At 43.9% G+C, this 15,830-nt stretch overlaps 1 protein-coding gene across 1 annotated transcript; it reads left to right on the top strand.

Annotated features, from left to right (window-relative positions):
• The first annotated feature begins 218 nt into the window (after positions 1-218).
• On the top strand, positions 219-7,649 carry tmed6 (transmembrane p24 trafficking protein 6). The gene is made up of 5 exons (XM_026172441.1): positions 219-330; positions 2,148-4,288; positions 4,513-4,639; positions 6,430-6,602; positions 6,839-7,649. The coding sequence occupies exons 2-5, from the start codon at positions 3,863-3,865 to the stop codon at positions 7,070-7,072; spliced, it is 960 nt and encodes a 319-aa protein (XP_026028226.1). The 5' UTR covers positions 219-330; positions 2,148-3,862; the 3' UTR covers positions 7,073-7,649.
• Positions 7,650-15,830: the final 8,181 nt, after the last annotated feature.

Consider the following 15,830-nt stretch of genomic DNA (forward strand, 5'->3'; position numbering starts at 1 on the left):
CAGCACAGGAATGAAGCCCAACAATCATGTTTTACGGTCCTTTGGTCTCAAATGAACAAAACATGTTCTCCTTCGTTTCTGTCACACAAAGCTGTATGACACGTTTCTCGCGGTTAGTATCATGGTTGCTAGGCAACCTGAACAGCGCGACGAAGGCAAGACCGTCCTATTTCACAAGCCTCTCACTTCCGCACTTCTCATACTTATAGTACGCACCGTGCGTAGTGCGCGTACTTCAAGCGTGCAGACCCTGAATTGGGACACAGCCTAGTGGTGCCGAGCTGGCGCACCGAGTAGTTCCTGTTACCTGCTGTGTGTCTGTTTTTACAGGTAAGCTGGGTTCCAAATAATACATATGTGATAGACAACAGTAGCAATCGAAAAGCTAGAGAGCCAGTTCACGAGTTTAAGGGTTGATAGCGACGAACCACCACCAGCTGTTGCTAAAAGCACCTTTGTTAGCTAGCAAAGTATTTACAAATAGTTCTCCCGTTCATTGATCTGAGCATGCGCAGAATGATCCACAGCGCTCCTTTGATCTTCTCGAACGATCATCGTGACGTCACGGCGACATCACAATGATCCTTTGAGAAGATCAAAGGATCATTGTTTTGTCACAGCGACATCGCATTCTCTGCCACGCCCACCGAGTCTATAAATAGGAGCTCGTTCAACAGTTTACATCAGAAAGAGACAGTTGTTTGAGACACAGCTACCCTTTGACACCCTTGAGCCTTAAATCTTTACAAAAATGTCACAGGCAAGAGCAGATCCGTTAGACGAACTCCGTCATCAAAACGCACAGCTCTGGGAAGAACACGCACGACTCACCGAAGAACTCGCACGAGTCAATGAAATGTGCATAGACTTCAGTCACGATGTCACACGACACATTCAAGAAAACACACGACTCGGTCGAGAAAACACACAACTCGTTCAAGAAAACGCACAACTCGTTCAAGAAAACGCACAACTCGAGCTAGAAAAAGCACAACTCAGTGAAAACTACATAGAACTCAGACAAGAACACACAGAACTCAGTCACGATGTCACACCACACATTCAAAAAAACACACGACTCTGTCGAGAAAACACACAACTCAGGCAAGAGATGGCAGAACTCAGACAAATTGTGGAAAATCTTCAGCGCCCAGCGGTACGGGAACAAGAGTGAGGTGTCCATACCACCTCAGGCGGGATTCGAGCATCTTTTGAACTCGAGCCACAGTCCACCGACCTGTCATAAATATGCTGTGCTCTCCTTTATGCTTGATTTAATTTTGCCCCTCACCCCCCAACCAGTCATGGCAGAAGACCGCCCCTCCCTGAGCCTGGTTCTGCCAGAGGTTTCTTCCTGTTAAAAGGGAGTTTTTCCTCTCCACCGTTGCCAGAGTGCTTGCTCATAGGGGATCATTTGATTGTTGGGGCTGAATTTTTGGATTTCATTTAATTGGCTTAAACTGAAAAATCTAAAAATTCATGTGAGGGCTTCACATAGTGGAGAGCACTACATTTGCTAACTGCTCTTTGTTTATTTGTAGATTTTGTAGTTCTTCCTACTACAAAAACTACAAATGAAAACAAGGCAGTTAGCAGCAAATGAAAATAAATAAAACACTTAAAAAAATCTGCTACTGCTCTGTGTGTTTACTTCAGTGAACACTTGTATGTTTTTGTGTTAGAAGATTGTCGATTGTCCAAAATGTCCTACACCTTGATGTTGGTGGGGTTCCAGAGGCACCAGCAGCTTCAAATATGTGTTTGCTGCTTTGTAATGGCCTTTTAGCAGCTGCTCTCTTAATGGGATGTATTTGTCCTGCAGAAACCTTCCTCGTTGTGCCTTTATCTGCACGAACCCGTGTGTGCTCTGACTCAGCCACAGATCTCCTAACGTTGCGGTGATCACGATTAAGTTTTCATGAAATATCTCAGGTTTTCACTACGTGTCCAAGGCATTTAGCTATTTCACACTTTTCAGCAGCAGCGAGATCCTTTTATTTTTCCATATTGTTAACTGTCAGTTTGTTCATTTCCTCAGTGTTGGAGTGAAGCACAGCCGTTTCTAAAGTGTCTGCAGGCACTGACGTGTCCACAGACGTGTGGATTTGTGTGCTGCTGTGTTCACTTGTGTGTTTTTGTGCACTCAGGAGGACGGTACCTGTCTCGTCGTCATCTCGTAGACAAATATTTGACGACATCTAGAAGAGAAGTCTGAGTCGCCGTCCAAACGTCTGCCTGCAGCACAACCTCCGTCTCTCAGCGCTCGGCATGCACGCTGAATAAGAGCCCTCAGGTGAACTTCTCTCACCTGCATAAACACTTTGCATCGGTTTCTATTTTCGGCTGCAGGTCCATGAAGGCACTTTTGGAGGAATATTATGGTCTGACCTTCATCCTTCAGCTCTCTCTGAACTCTCTGAGCAGCTCTCTGGCGTCTCTGTGAGGACCTGCAGGAACACTTCTCCAGACTTCTTGAAGGACATTCAAAGCTCTTCTGCCTTCTGTTGATGATGTTGATGACTCCACGCTGTTTATGTCCTGCTGAGCTTTGTGCTCTGGGACTGCCAGACCATGACTGATAGTGTTATTGTCTTATATCTCACGTCACTGCTTATATCTGAAGTTCTGCTGGCAGAAATGCCCTTCAGTCAGAAAGGTTGATGGTCAGGATGAACCTGGACACTTCTTTGCACACATGTGTGTCGTATCTTTTGCATGATAAGTACTGATAGAGACAGACGTGAGTCTGTATTTATATTTCTTGCAGCCTGTTAGCACTGTACCTCCTGCCTTTCCAAACGGCTCTTCTGTGTTTCTGTCTCATCGTTCTGCTGATGAACATTTGTCGCCCACCGTGATCTCAGCACGTCGTCCTGGTTCTGGACAGCAGACGTGTGTTGATCTGAGTCCTGTGATTTCCAGTAGTGATTTATTCCCAAGACCAAATCAAACCGTCCTCTGCTGCCGTGTTGTTGCACAATAAAAATGATGCAGCTGTCAGAAACGGTCCGGCCCTGGTTATTGTCTCAGATATGACGCTCGTCTTATCCTGTCGGCTTCTGTCGCTTTCCTTCATTTACTTCTTGTTATTTTCCTGAAATGTGCTCCAGAGTGACAAAAATATGTGCTGGAGTTTATGCTGCACTAAAACCTCTGTGACATCGATGCACTCACTGCTAACAGGAAAGCCAGAGGAGCAGATGCATCCCAGCAAAACACTGATGCAGCTTTTTCACATTAAACTGAAGTGATATCAGATACAGTCCTGATTAAAGCTTTAAGACCACTTGAAAAATGGCAAAAATCATATTTTGCATGGTTGGATCTAAATAAATGTTGTTACTAAGAGAATGTTTTATTCACAAATGCAGACATTTCAAAGCTAAACGACATGATTTTGAAAATGAGAAGTGATATGAAGTGTATGTTAATCACAGAATCATAATTCATACATGATTTCATTGATAGTTAATTATGTTTAACTGCTCAGCACTGATCACTTCCTGCTGCAGAGGGTGGAACAACCAGTGATCAGGTTTAGGGGGCAGTTACTTTTGCACACAGGGCAGGTTTGGGGAAAGTTTTTCGCTTTATAAATGAAACCATCATTTAAACAATACTGTTTGTATTCTCTTTATGATCTTTGTCTAGAATGGAAACAAGTTTTATCATGTAAAACATCAAACAGACCTTCTTCTCAGCACTACACCCACTCTCCTGTTGGCATATGTCTGCTGTTTCCTGTTCACCAGTGGATCAATGGATTCATGTAAATGTTGAAATGACGGCCATGAGAATAATCTAAATGTACATCCACCACATGGTCAAATATTACTGAACCGGTGGTCCAAACCTCCACAGGATGTCGGGATCTGTCTGTGGAAGTTTCAAGGTTCATTTGTTTGGATCACCTGGAGAGTTTCCCTCCTGCAGGGTTTTCCTCTCTATCAGCAGTGCTTCCATCTGTGCAGCCCGTCCAGTTTTCCCAGCAGAGGAGGAAACATTTCAGGGCTGGTTAATCATTTTTGATCTAACTGCAGCACAGACTCTACTCTCACCCTTCCATGTTTTAGACATGCTGTGCTGGATTCCCTGCTTCTTTCTGGGCTTTTTATTTTGGGGCTCAGCTCATGGGGTTCCCCAGACAAACGCCCGCCCCGACGTCACAGACCAGGAGCTGTTCTGGGGTTCTGACCAGTACGACTTTGCTATAGTGCTTCCTGCTGCTGGGTTGGAGTGTTTCTGGCACTTTGCTCACCGTGGAGAGAGATTTTACTTGAACTTCATGGTAAGAAGAAAACTCTGTGTCAAGCTAAGTGACGCCACCTGACATGTAGTCTGTTTTCCCACAAATGTCAGATTAGCATGGACACCAGCATCGGTACCATCTGTTGAAAAGAGCTCACAGTGGTAACATCAAACAGGATATTTTACACTGACAGAGCTGCTGCTGCTCGTTCCTGCAGTGTGTGGACGCTCTGTATGGTTTTTAACTCTGTATTGGTTTTGTAGGTCCAGTGGGTGATGGGAGTTGGCCATGACAGACACCTGTCTGTCACCGTCAACACTCCGAGTGATCTGTTGCTGTCTACTGTTGATGATGCGAAGGGCCAGATCAACTTTGAGGCTGCAGAATCAGGTAGCTGTCTGTCTGATGGATAGCTCTTCCATGCTGTTATTTCACTTCAGCTGAATGCGATGAACAGATTGTAGGAAATTATGTCTAGATATTCACTTTAACATTAAATGTTGATACAACACAAACTCTCGTAGAGGATGTAAAGTCAGAGAGATACATGTTTTAAAGGTGAGCAGCCAAATAATTATTAAAACACAAAAACACCTTGTTAGCGTTAGCTGGTAGATTAGCATTTGAGATTTCCATTGAGATTTCATCTTTTATTCTCATGATACAGGTCGTCCCACTGCATCTCACCCTGCAGGAGTTTTACAGAAATGTTCAATAAAATCTTCTAATTTTCATCATGTTTTTCTGTAATGGTGCCTGGGTGGTGCCAGTGTTTTAAGTTTGGACATTTTGTTAGTGTTTAGTTTTCCTGTGTCTGTTTCCTGTTTTATTATGATAGTCTTTTGTCCTGTGCTCGTTATGTGGAGTGTACTTCCTGTTTCTTTAGTTTCTTCCAGCCATGTTTTCACCTGTTTCTCATCCTGTCATTATTTATTTGTCACTGCTCATTGTCACGTCATCGTCAATGCCTCGTGCGTGCACCCTGTAGATCAGCGGTCCCCAACCTTTTTTGCGCCACGGACCGGTTTATGCCCGACAATATTTTCACGGACCGGCCTTTAAGGTGTCGCGGATAAATACAACAAAATAAAACTAGTACCGGTACCGAAAAAAAGAAAATTTATTCATAACACACGTGGAAAGACCCAGGAAAACCGAGTAAACGATAAAAACGATAACAAAATAACACTGAAAACCGATAAAAACCCTGAAAACCAGACATTTCACACCTGAGCCTCAACTCTCGCGGCCCGGTACCACACGACTCACGGACCGGTACCGGTCCGAGGCCCGGGGGTTGGGGACCGCTTCTGTAGATGTTATTAGTCTCATCATTGAGACTCAACTCTTCAGTCGGTTTCGGCACCGTTCTCTGAAGGTCCCACCACAGCTTCTCCGTCAGGCTGCGGTCTGGACTGGCTGGAGCATTGCACCACTTTGATTCTTTTTCTTTTGGAGGTTTGGCACTCTTCTTGGTATCATCGTCCTGTGGCTGATGGCCTCACATCTGACTCTAGAATACATTTGTATACAGAGGAGTTCATGGTTTACTGAGTCACTGCACGGAGCCCAGATCATCATCCCTCCACCACAGTGCTGACAGCTGGTCTGACGTGTTTCGTTTTCTCCTTTATGGACAAACATGTCCACTTTGGTTTTGTCTGTCCAAAGGAACCTGAGCGTTGCTGCAATGTTCAGTTAAAGAGAAGAGGCTTCCTCCTGGTAACCCTTCCAAACAAGTCACACTTGTTCAGTCTGTTTCTATTTGTACTCTCATGAACTTTAACATTTAACATGAGGCCTGTAGAGTCTGAGAATGAGAATTCTTGGGGTTTTGCAGTTTTTCTGAGCGTTTGGATGGTCTTAGGTTGAATTTGCTGGAACATCCACTCCTGAGATGATTGTAGCATTGTGTTAACACACAACTGAATGCTGCAGACCAGCAAACTGCAAAAACGTCTGCATTTGCAAAGGTTCTCACATCTGCCGTTGGATACACCAATCAAATACAACTGATTTTAATTCCTATGGAAACATTAAGGATAAACTCAATTTTCACAGGATTCTGCGATACGTAATAGGTTTGCTTTAACTGGAAAACATTTTGTGTTTGCTGTGTTACTTTTAACTGTGCTATATGGAAAAAAAAAAGAAAAACATCTTGACTTGTCTACTTCCAGGTTTCTATCAGATGTGCTTCAGCAACTTCCACAACCGTTTCGGCTCGATGCAGGTTTCCCTCAGCTTTGGTGTTTACTATGACACCTACCAAGATCCCTCAAAGAGCGAGGAGGAGGAGAAGAAGAAGGAGGAGATCAGCAAAGAGCTGAACAACACACTGAGCGTCATCGAGGTACACATAGCTACCTGCTGTTACAGTTGTTATAGTGTTGTGGTGTCTGTGGCAGTACTGACAGCAGTTGGTGAGCCAAAACAAGTCAAATGTATTTAAACTTCACACTTAAGTTCAAAGTGTTTCACAAAATGAATTAAAAACAGTAACTGGTAGCAGAGGCGGGATTGTTGGAGTTTGACACATCAAAAGTGAATAAACAGATTTTTATACCTGCGTCTGTTCTGCTGTGTCAGACTACGACCCACAAAGTGGAGACCTACGTCTTTCACATGTTCCGGCACTACGGCTTCAGTCGGATGAGAAAGAGCGTAGACTACTTCCTGCTGCAGTCCAACTCAAAGTACATCACCTGGTGGTCGATGGCCCTCAGCCTCCTCATCGTCACCTCTGGGTACCTGCAGCTACTCTTCCTCAAAAGCCTCTTTGTCAACAATACCGGCACAGAGGGCGAGAAGCCTCGATGCTGATAGACTAAAAATAAAAATGTCTGGATGTTTTGTGGAGGAAAGGCAGACACGAACAAATTGAAAAGCAGTGATGGTTCTTTCTCTTTGAATGAATAAATATTAGAAATAATCATGTTGAGACTTTGTGATGCTTTTCCAAACAGACTCGATCAGTTATCTTAACACGTTTTTTTTCACAACATACTGCATTGATACAGTTTGATAACAAATAAAAACAATAACATATATGTGATGGTGATTTTAAAAATATGTAAACATATTATACTGATAGCTACCAGTACTCTCCAGAAACCATTCATCAGCTGTTTGCAGAATCTACACGTTGGCATAGCAATGGGCGGTTGGCGAGGGGTTAAGGACCGGTCTCTAGGCCAGCATGACGGGGCAATAGCAGCTAATCACCAAGCACTTACAACGGGTTGGGAATGATTGGTGGTTCAATGGTTTCCTACAGGTCTCTGGGCCTTTGTGACACAATATGAGTAGACTGTATTGCCAGTAGGTTATGGGGCTTCTGTGTTCACATCTGCTCTGTATGACATTAAACTCCAAGGACCAAATAAACTGCAAATTTGAGTGTTTCGAGCAGCCTGAGCTTTTAGCTTACATGCACTGGCATTATTATTAAAAATGTAAAATAAAAGATGTTAAACCATGTTTCACATGAACATCCACCACCAGAACACAAAATATATGATGGGAAAGACAGAGGAGCAGAACAAGTTCATCTAGAGGCAGATGTTGCTTAAGGAAGTAGACTAGAAGCCAAGTATAATAAAACTGACCGCATGTTTTAAAAATGCAGGGGTGGTTAGTCTTTAAATGTTAACAAAACAAAATTTCAAGGTTGAGGTTTGAAAAACTGTAAAGTCCAGAAATCAGTGGTTAATGTCACTTTGTTGATAAAGTGTGCTGGTAGAACCTGGAATTGTGGTTTCCTGTTAAAATGTTACCAGATCCAGCATTTATGTGTGACTTCAGACTTTATACATAATAATGACCCAGACTGAACACTGCAGTTATAATTGATCTGAATTTCAGGAGTGGGACCACACCTCCATACACGTCACTTCCTCTCCTATGTCTATATATGTCGCCTGCCCTATAACCTATAACAGGCACTATAACCTGTTCATTATTGTTTCCATGCCCCACCCATCTCGCCTTTTCAAGCCTTTCACTTCTCATTAGTATCTGCACAGCCTGGGACCTGCCTCCAGTCCCCTCTGAGGCCTTCCCCAAACCACAGCCTCAATTCAATCTCAAGCCATTATCTACTAGAAATGCTGTCAAACCTAAAATGAGGACGATAGTATTTTGCAGGCATCTGTATTCAATTCAATTTAATCTTATTTATATAGCACCAAATCACAACAACAGTCACCTCAAGGTGCTTTATATTGTAAATGGTAAATGGCCTGTATTTATATAGCACTTTACTAGTCCCTAAGGACCCCAAAGCACTTTACACATCCAGTCATCCACCCATTCACACACTGGTGATGGCAGCTACGTTGTAGCCTGGGGCGCACTGATAGAGGCGAGGCTGCCGAACACTGGCGCCAGCGGTAGGCAGAGGGCCCGGTGGGTGAAGTGTCCCAAGGACACAACGACCGAGACTGTCCGAGCCGGGGCTCAAACCGGTTACAAGGCGAATTCCCAACTCTTGAGCCACGATCGCCCCCAGGATATTGTAAGGTAAAATCATATGACCCTGTGAGCAAGCACTTTGGCGACAGTGGGAAGAAAAACTCCCTTTTAACAGGAAGAAACCTCCAGCAGAACCAGGCTCAGGGAGGGGCGGGGCCATCTGCTGCGACCTGTTGGGGTGAGAGAAGGAAGACAGGATAAAGACATGCTGTGGAAGAGAGACAGAGATTAATAACAAGTATGATTCCTACGGTGGCTGGGAAGTGCAAATCACATTTACAACATCAACAACAAAATAATATTTCCGAAAACACTTTTACATTAAAAAAAGGTTTTGACCTTGACTTCCAGGTGTTCTGAGTGTGGTGTTCAGAGCTGCCCACCAGCAGGTTGAGGATTGAAGCCAGAAACTTGGAGATGTTATAGGTGACTGAGTTGATCATGCAGACAATTGGTCTTAAAGGTGCACCCTGTTTATGTATTTTTGGTAAACCATAGTGGTTGGTGTAGATTCCCCTGGGTACAGCCTGTGGTATGAGGTCCGGTCAATAGCCTTGTCTTGTTCTAACTGCTTCAGACAGTCTATCACCCTCTTCCTGTAGCCACTAAAATTTATTTATACAGTAAAACTGTTAATTTTCATTTGTTGCCTCAAGACAACACTGTGCAGTTAGCCCAATTTTTTTCAGGCAATATACAGTAATGCATTTGCATTTGCGTGTAGAGATGTGTTTGTGTGCATTTATATGATCATAGTCAATGTTTATTACTTTACAATCTACTCATAATTACAGGACATGGATGTAAAAAACCTTTTATGGAGGGAAACCAAGGGAATGTGCACTTTCTGTCCTCAGAAAGTGAGGACAGTGAAGTAGAGGAGTGGATCCCTGAATCAGGTTTGAGGGACAATTAGGAGCTCAGGAGTAACTGTGTCTGTGTGTCAGATGAAGAAAATGGCGAGGGGGCCAATCTCGAATCTTTGCAAGAGGGCATTAAAAATATCAGCCAACAAATCTTTGACCTCCGGACGGAGATGAAAGCTGACTTCGACGCATTCAAAGAAGACCTCAGGCGTGAGTTGAAAGACGACCTAAAGAAATTCAAAGAAGACACAAACCAACAGCTATCGGCTAACAAGCTAGCGCTCCAAGAACACGGCGAGAAACTCGAGGAAGCCGAAACACGAGTGGCGGGGCTTGAAAGCTGGTCAGTGGTGGCCTATGACGCGCTGAGACAATCGCTAATGGAGCAAAGGAAACTAACTGAAAGGCTAGAAGACCTTGAGTCTAGATCGAGAAGGAGAAGGAGAAGAGGGCAGTTCGGTAATGAGCTTTGTTGAAAATGTGATCAGAAGAGAGAGACTAATACCTGATGGCACTGACCCACAAATACAACGGGCTCACCGATCCCTCGGTCCTAAGCCAGGTGCTGATGCCGCTCTCCGTTCCATTGTCGTCTGTTTTCTTCCGTTCAAAACAAAGGAAACCGTCCTCAGAAACGCATGGCAGAAGAAGATCCTCGTCAAAGACAAACCCATCGGTTTTGACCATGATTATACTGCCACGGTAGTACAACAGCGCCGTGCACATAGAGAAGTGAAAAGCGCACTTAAACAAAAGGGCATACGATTCCAATTCTCTCCAGGGTTTAATTAGAGCCCCCGGGCTCGGTGTGAATAATGCAGCACCTGAGCGCACCTGAGCGGCCTGCTCGAGCAGAACGAGGAGCCGCAGGGAGGCCGAGAGAGCACCACCTCCAGAGGGAGAGAGAGGGTGGTGAAAGGGTTTGAAAGAGTAACATCATAACATCTGAAGGTTTTCATGTCACTCTAATGATGTCCTGACAGAACCACGAGGGGCATCAGAAACATCTGTGTCACACCTGTCCATCACTACATCTGTGTTAGTGACACTGCTGGAAGAATCCAGATTGCTTTGATTATTGTTTCCTTCCATTTTGTTTGCACTAACACTGCAAGCATCAGACTAAATCATACTTAGTATGTATGACCCCACAGCACCATATCACCCTATTAGAGCCTACTTGTTGTTCCTAGAGTATTTAAAAGTAGAATGGGAGGCAGAGCCTTCAGTTTTCAGGCCCCTCTTCTGTGGAACCAGCTTCCAGTTTGGATTCAGGAGACAGACACTATCTCTACTTTCAAGATTAGGCTTCAAACTTTCCTTTTTGCTGAAGCATATAGTTAGGGCTGGACCAGGTGACCCTGAATCCTCCCTTAGTTATGTTGCAATAGATGTAGGCTGCCGGGGATTCCCATGATGCTCTGGGTGTTTCTTCTTCACTCACTATGTATTAACAGACCTCTCTGCATTGAATCATATCTGTTATTAACCTCTGTCTCTCTTCCACAGCATGTCTTTATCCTGTCTTCCTTCTCTCACCCCAACCAATCACAGCAGATGGCCCCGCCCCTCCCTGAGCCTGGTTCTGCTGGAGGTTTCTTCCTGTTAAAAGGGAGTTTTTCCTTCCCACTGTCGCCAAAGTGCTGCTCACATGTCATTGTTGGAGTTTCTCTTTTGTCTCTTTATTATCATAAGGTTCTTACTCTACAATATAAAGTACCTGGAGGCAACTGTTGTTGTTTTTGCTGTATAAATAAAAGTGAACTGAGTTGAATGTAATTTGGTTGAACAGGAAATTCACATCATGGATCTGGAGCAGCTGTGTGATGATGTCATGTCAACATGGACCAAAACCTCTGAGGGATGTTTCCAGAAACTTTTTAAATTTGTGCCACAAATGACTAAAGCAGAAGAGAGCTCAGACCCAGCTTCACTGTCATTCAGCCATTTGACATGATATGAATGAAAAACAGATTCTCTGTCCAGGACCTGGGTCTGAGCGACCCAGGGTCCATGAGCATTTATGACTCTTGTTATATGATATGTGTTTGTTTCTGCATTGTGCTGCTGTTCCTGTGTCTATGATGTTGGAGACCTCACCTGCTCAACCGCCTGCCATAACCACGCCACCATCACTTTACCTACCTGTTGCTGCTGCATCACCGTCCAATCTACCCCCAGTGGCTGCTACACCACCATCATTTCCACTGCCTGCAGCTGCCACACCAGCACGGCCTGCGTGTCACAAACCACCTGCAGTGCTTCGCCATGGGCCATCGGAGCTCTTACGTGGCTGGACCTACTACAAGGCTGTCATCAGATCACTGGCCGGCCACCAGAACTGCTATGCCACAGCTGCCAGACCTGTGGCAGGCCGCTCGAGCTGTTTTCCTGCCGTCACCGTCCATCGGGCCAGCTGCCAAAACTGTGGCAGAACTGTGGTTGATTTTTTCAGTTTTTTGGGGACTGTTTTGACAGCGCTGCTGGACGTGCGGTCGGACTTTGAAACCGTTGGGATTAGGGGCTCTGTTTGCTAGAGGATTTTGTTTTTGCACGGAGAGTGCGGAGACTCGGGAGCAGAATACAGACACTTGGGAGAAGGCGCGACACGGGAGTCGTGGGAGCGCACTGGAGATTTGTTGTGTGTTACATTTACTTCACTGTAAATCAACGCACTGTTTACTGCACAGAGTCCAGCATTTAGGTCCTTTCTCCCCCACAGTCTGCCACACAGACCGTGACATTCTCAGGTCTCAGTATTGCAGCATGCTACCAAACAACGAGTAAAACATTACAAATAACTACAATTAATAGAACAAGAAATTCTCAAAAATAAGTACTGAAATATGCAAAAACGTAAATAACAATCACAAATATATAATATTTATATTTGGTTCTTCTTTATTTTAATGACTATTTACAGATTTTCACTGGAGGCATCAAAACTATGGATGAACACATGGAATTAAACCCTCGGCCTTCTCTCAGCGAGCTTCATGCTGTAGTCACCTGACATGGTTTCACTTCACAGGTGTGTTAACTCCAAAGCTGGAATCCTGGAATTTCTTGCCTTCTGAATCTGGTTGGGACTAGAAGTCAGGTTGGCACGCAGTAGGGCTGCACGATATTAGGAAACCCTGCGATGTGCGATAACTGCGATCAATATTGCAATAACGATATGACTTACGATAAAATAAATAGCAAAACAAACAAAAAACCCCGAATACATAATTTCCGTTTTACTGCAACAGTTTTATTTAAAGAAAGCTGCTGTATTAGCAGTGCAACAACAAAGTGCACTTTAACATTGAAACATTGCCCCCATAAAAATTTTTGGGTCTTCTTTAAGATCCCAGCTGGCCAGCACCTCACGTAATACACGGGCTATATTTTCACTAGTGTGAGAGTTTGGAAAACACACAGTCTCTAGACACCGTGTTTTCAGTTCAAAGTCTTCGGTGAGGAAGAGCACTGTGAAACTCATATATGGCTCCGTTGTACGACTTGATCATAGGTCTGTAGCATAGTTTTCAGCTTGGCTCAGTTCAAATGTGACGGTCTTGTGTAGGGCTGGGTATCGTCCATGATTTCTAGAATCGATTCGAATCCGATTCACAAGGTCCTGAATCGATTCGATACACGATTCGATTCAATTTGATTCGATTCGATTTAAATCTGGGAAATTTTGCCTCAGTCAGATTATAATTCAGATCAGTACATTTACATATTTTTGTATCTATAAAAAGGAAGCTGACACACGCAAGACTTTATCACAGGTGTGAGCGTCACAGCAGAGGCCTTTGTGTCAAAGTAGCTGAAGATAAAACACAGAAACACATGAAGGTGGTTTTCCTGGCCTGGATTTTATAAAAATATTCTGCAGTACATCAAAAACGAAAGAAAGCCATTAACCAGCTTATGAACATTGCCTCTGAAGTTACAGCGGTTTTATTAGAGACAGCGTTTTGCATCATTTTAAAAAGTTTACATTTGTTCAGAAGCCTATTGAACGGCAGAAATTAGGTTTTCTCTTTGGAAGTAAGTAAAAAAAAACATCGGCCGACAGGCTGTAAACAACGGTAGACTTGTGCGTAACAACCAAGCTAATAATGCAGAAAACAGATTTCGGGGACAGACGGGAAACTGTTCTTGAAGTACAGAGAGAGAGAGAGAGCTGTGCATGAAGTGTGATTTTATCCTGGTGGAAGCAAAACAGCAAAAGTCAGAGTGAACCCATGACGATGTTTATGTGAAGCGTAGTTTGGATCTTCTTTTGCTGCTGGTTCGGTCAATATTGTTTGGAGAGAGATCAAACTAACAGCTTTAGAATCTGTGCAAAAACGGCGTGAACACAAAGCTCGGACCCGCCGAAACATCAGAATCAGCGAGCTGTCGGCTTTCAGCCCCGAGCGTGTCCGTGCCGTCGGGTGAGAAAGTCACATCTCACTGATCCTGATCCGTCGGCGTTTTGTGTTTACGTCTCTGTGCAGAATCTGTGTTCCTGCTCTCATTCACTGTTTTAAATGTTTGGTGGTTGTCAAAATTTTGTGAAGTTTCACCTGAGATTCTGGAATTTCGGGCAAAATACATTTATATTAAAAAAATCAATTCAGGATTTTAATGAATCGATATCACGTTATCCAAGCCAGAATCGATATTAATCGATGAATCGATTATTAAAACCCACCCTAGTCTTGCGGCATGTTTCGTACATTTGTGGAATGGCGACATGGGAAAGGTAGTTTCCTGAGGGAATGCGGTATCTCCGGTCCACTTTATGTATCAGACTGGTGAAGCCCTCCCTGCTAACTGTATTTATAGGCATCATGTCTTTGTCAAAAAATGTGTAATGGCCTCTGTTATTTCTTTGTAGCGCTTCCACGTTTTCTCATAAGGAGTTCCACTTGAAAAACTCGGATGCAGAGACGGCCGTTGGACTGCGGCGCTCTTTGTCTTAACATTAGCAACATTAGCTAGCCCTGTCTTTCTGGAACTCTTCAAACAGTTCTCTGTGGTCGTGTTGAAGATGATGGTGGAGTCGTGTTTCCTCTGGTGGTTGCCACGAGTGTCCGGCAAGTTTTGCAGAGCACCTGTGTTTGGAGAACGTCGTCTTTACCAAATCCAAAGTACCTCCAAATAAGCGAGGTACTATTTTTTAGCCACGAGTTCATAGTCAGTAGCGTTCTCGTCATGCGTCTCGCTCTCAGCCATTACAACTCCGACTCGTCGCTGCAGCGTTGTTCGCTCCCCACCTACATAGGAGGCGGGCCTCTAATCCATTTGATTGGTTAATGCCGTGAAGGGCTCTGTTCGACTGGTCAAATGTGTAAAGGGGTTTCTTTGATTGGCAAATTCTTTAAAGCACGTGCGTAAACATTTTAAGGTACCCAATTATCGCGGTTTGCGCCGTCTTTTGCAATGGGCCCATCGCACAGGCTGATATTGCGATGACAATAAATTTTTTATTTATTGTGCAGGCCTAGTACACAGCTGACAGCTCTATTTGACAACTGTTAGAATTCATATTATGGCAAGAACCAATCAGCGAAGGAAACAACAGTCTGTCATTTCTTTAAGAACTGAAGGTCAGTCAATCCAGGAAATTGCAAAAACTTCACAAAAACCATAAAGCGCTACAAAGAAACTGGCTCACACGAGGACCGCCCCAGGAAAGCAAGAGCCAGAGTCCCCTCTGCTGCTGAGGATACATTCATCCACCAGCCTCAGAAATCACAAGTTAACAGCTACTCAGATCAGAGCGCAGATAAATGCCACATAGAGCTCCAGTAACAGACACACTCTACATCAGCTGTTCAGAGGAGACTGTGTGAATCAGGCCTTTATGGTCAAATAGCAAGCAGAGGAGATTAGTTTGGGCCAAGAAACACAGGGAATGGACATTAGACCATCTGTGCTTTGGTGTGATGAGTCCAAATTTGAGATCTTTGGTTCCACAAAGGTGAACGATGGTCTCTACATGCATGGTTCCCACCATGAAGCATGGAGAAGGAGTGTCTGGTAGTGTGTGCGCCAGTGAACATGAACTTTTAAAACTCAAAATATTTTTTTATATACTGGTTAAAAGTGTTTGTGAAATACTTTGTTCTTTATGCTGGACTAACAAACTGCAGTCACAAAGACTGACTGTGAGCACTTTTCGGTGATTACAGAGTCATAATAACGTGTCATATATGAGATTATCACCATGGCATGACATCACATCATGTATGTATTTGCAATAT

Source organism: Astatotilapia calliptera, chromosome 7, assembly GCF_900246225.1.
Source record: "Astatotilapia calliptera chromosome 7, fAstCal1.2, whole genome shotgun sequence".
NCBI classification, from domain to species: Eukaryota; Metazoa; Chordata; class Actinopteri; order Cichliformes; family Cichlidae; genus Astatotilapia; species Astatotilapia calliptera.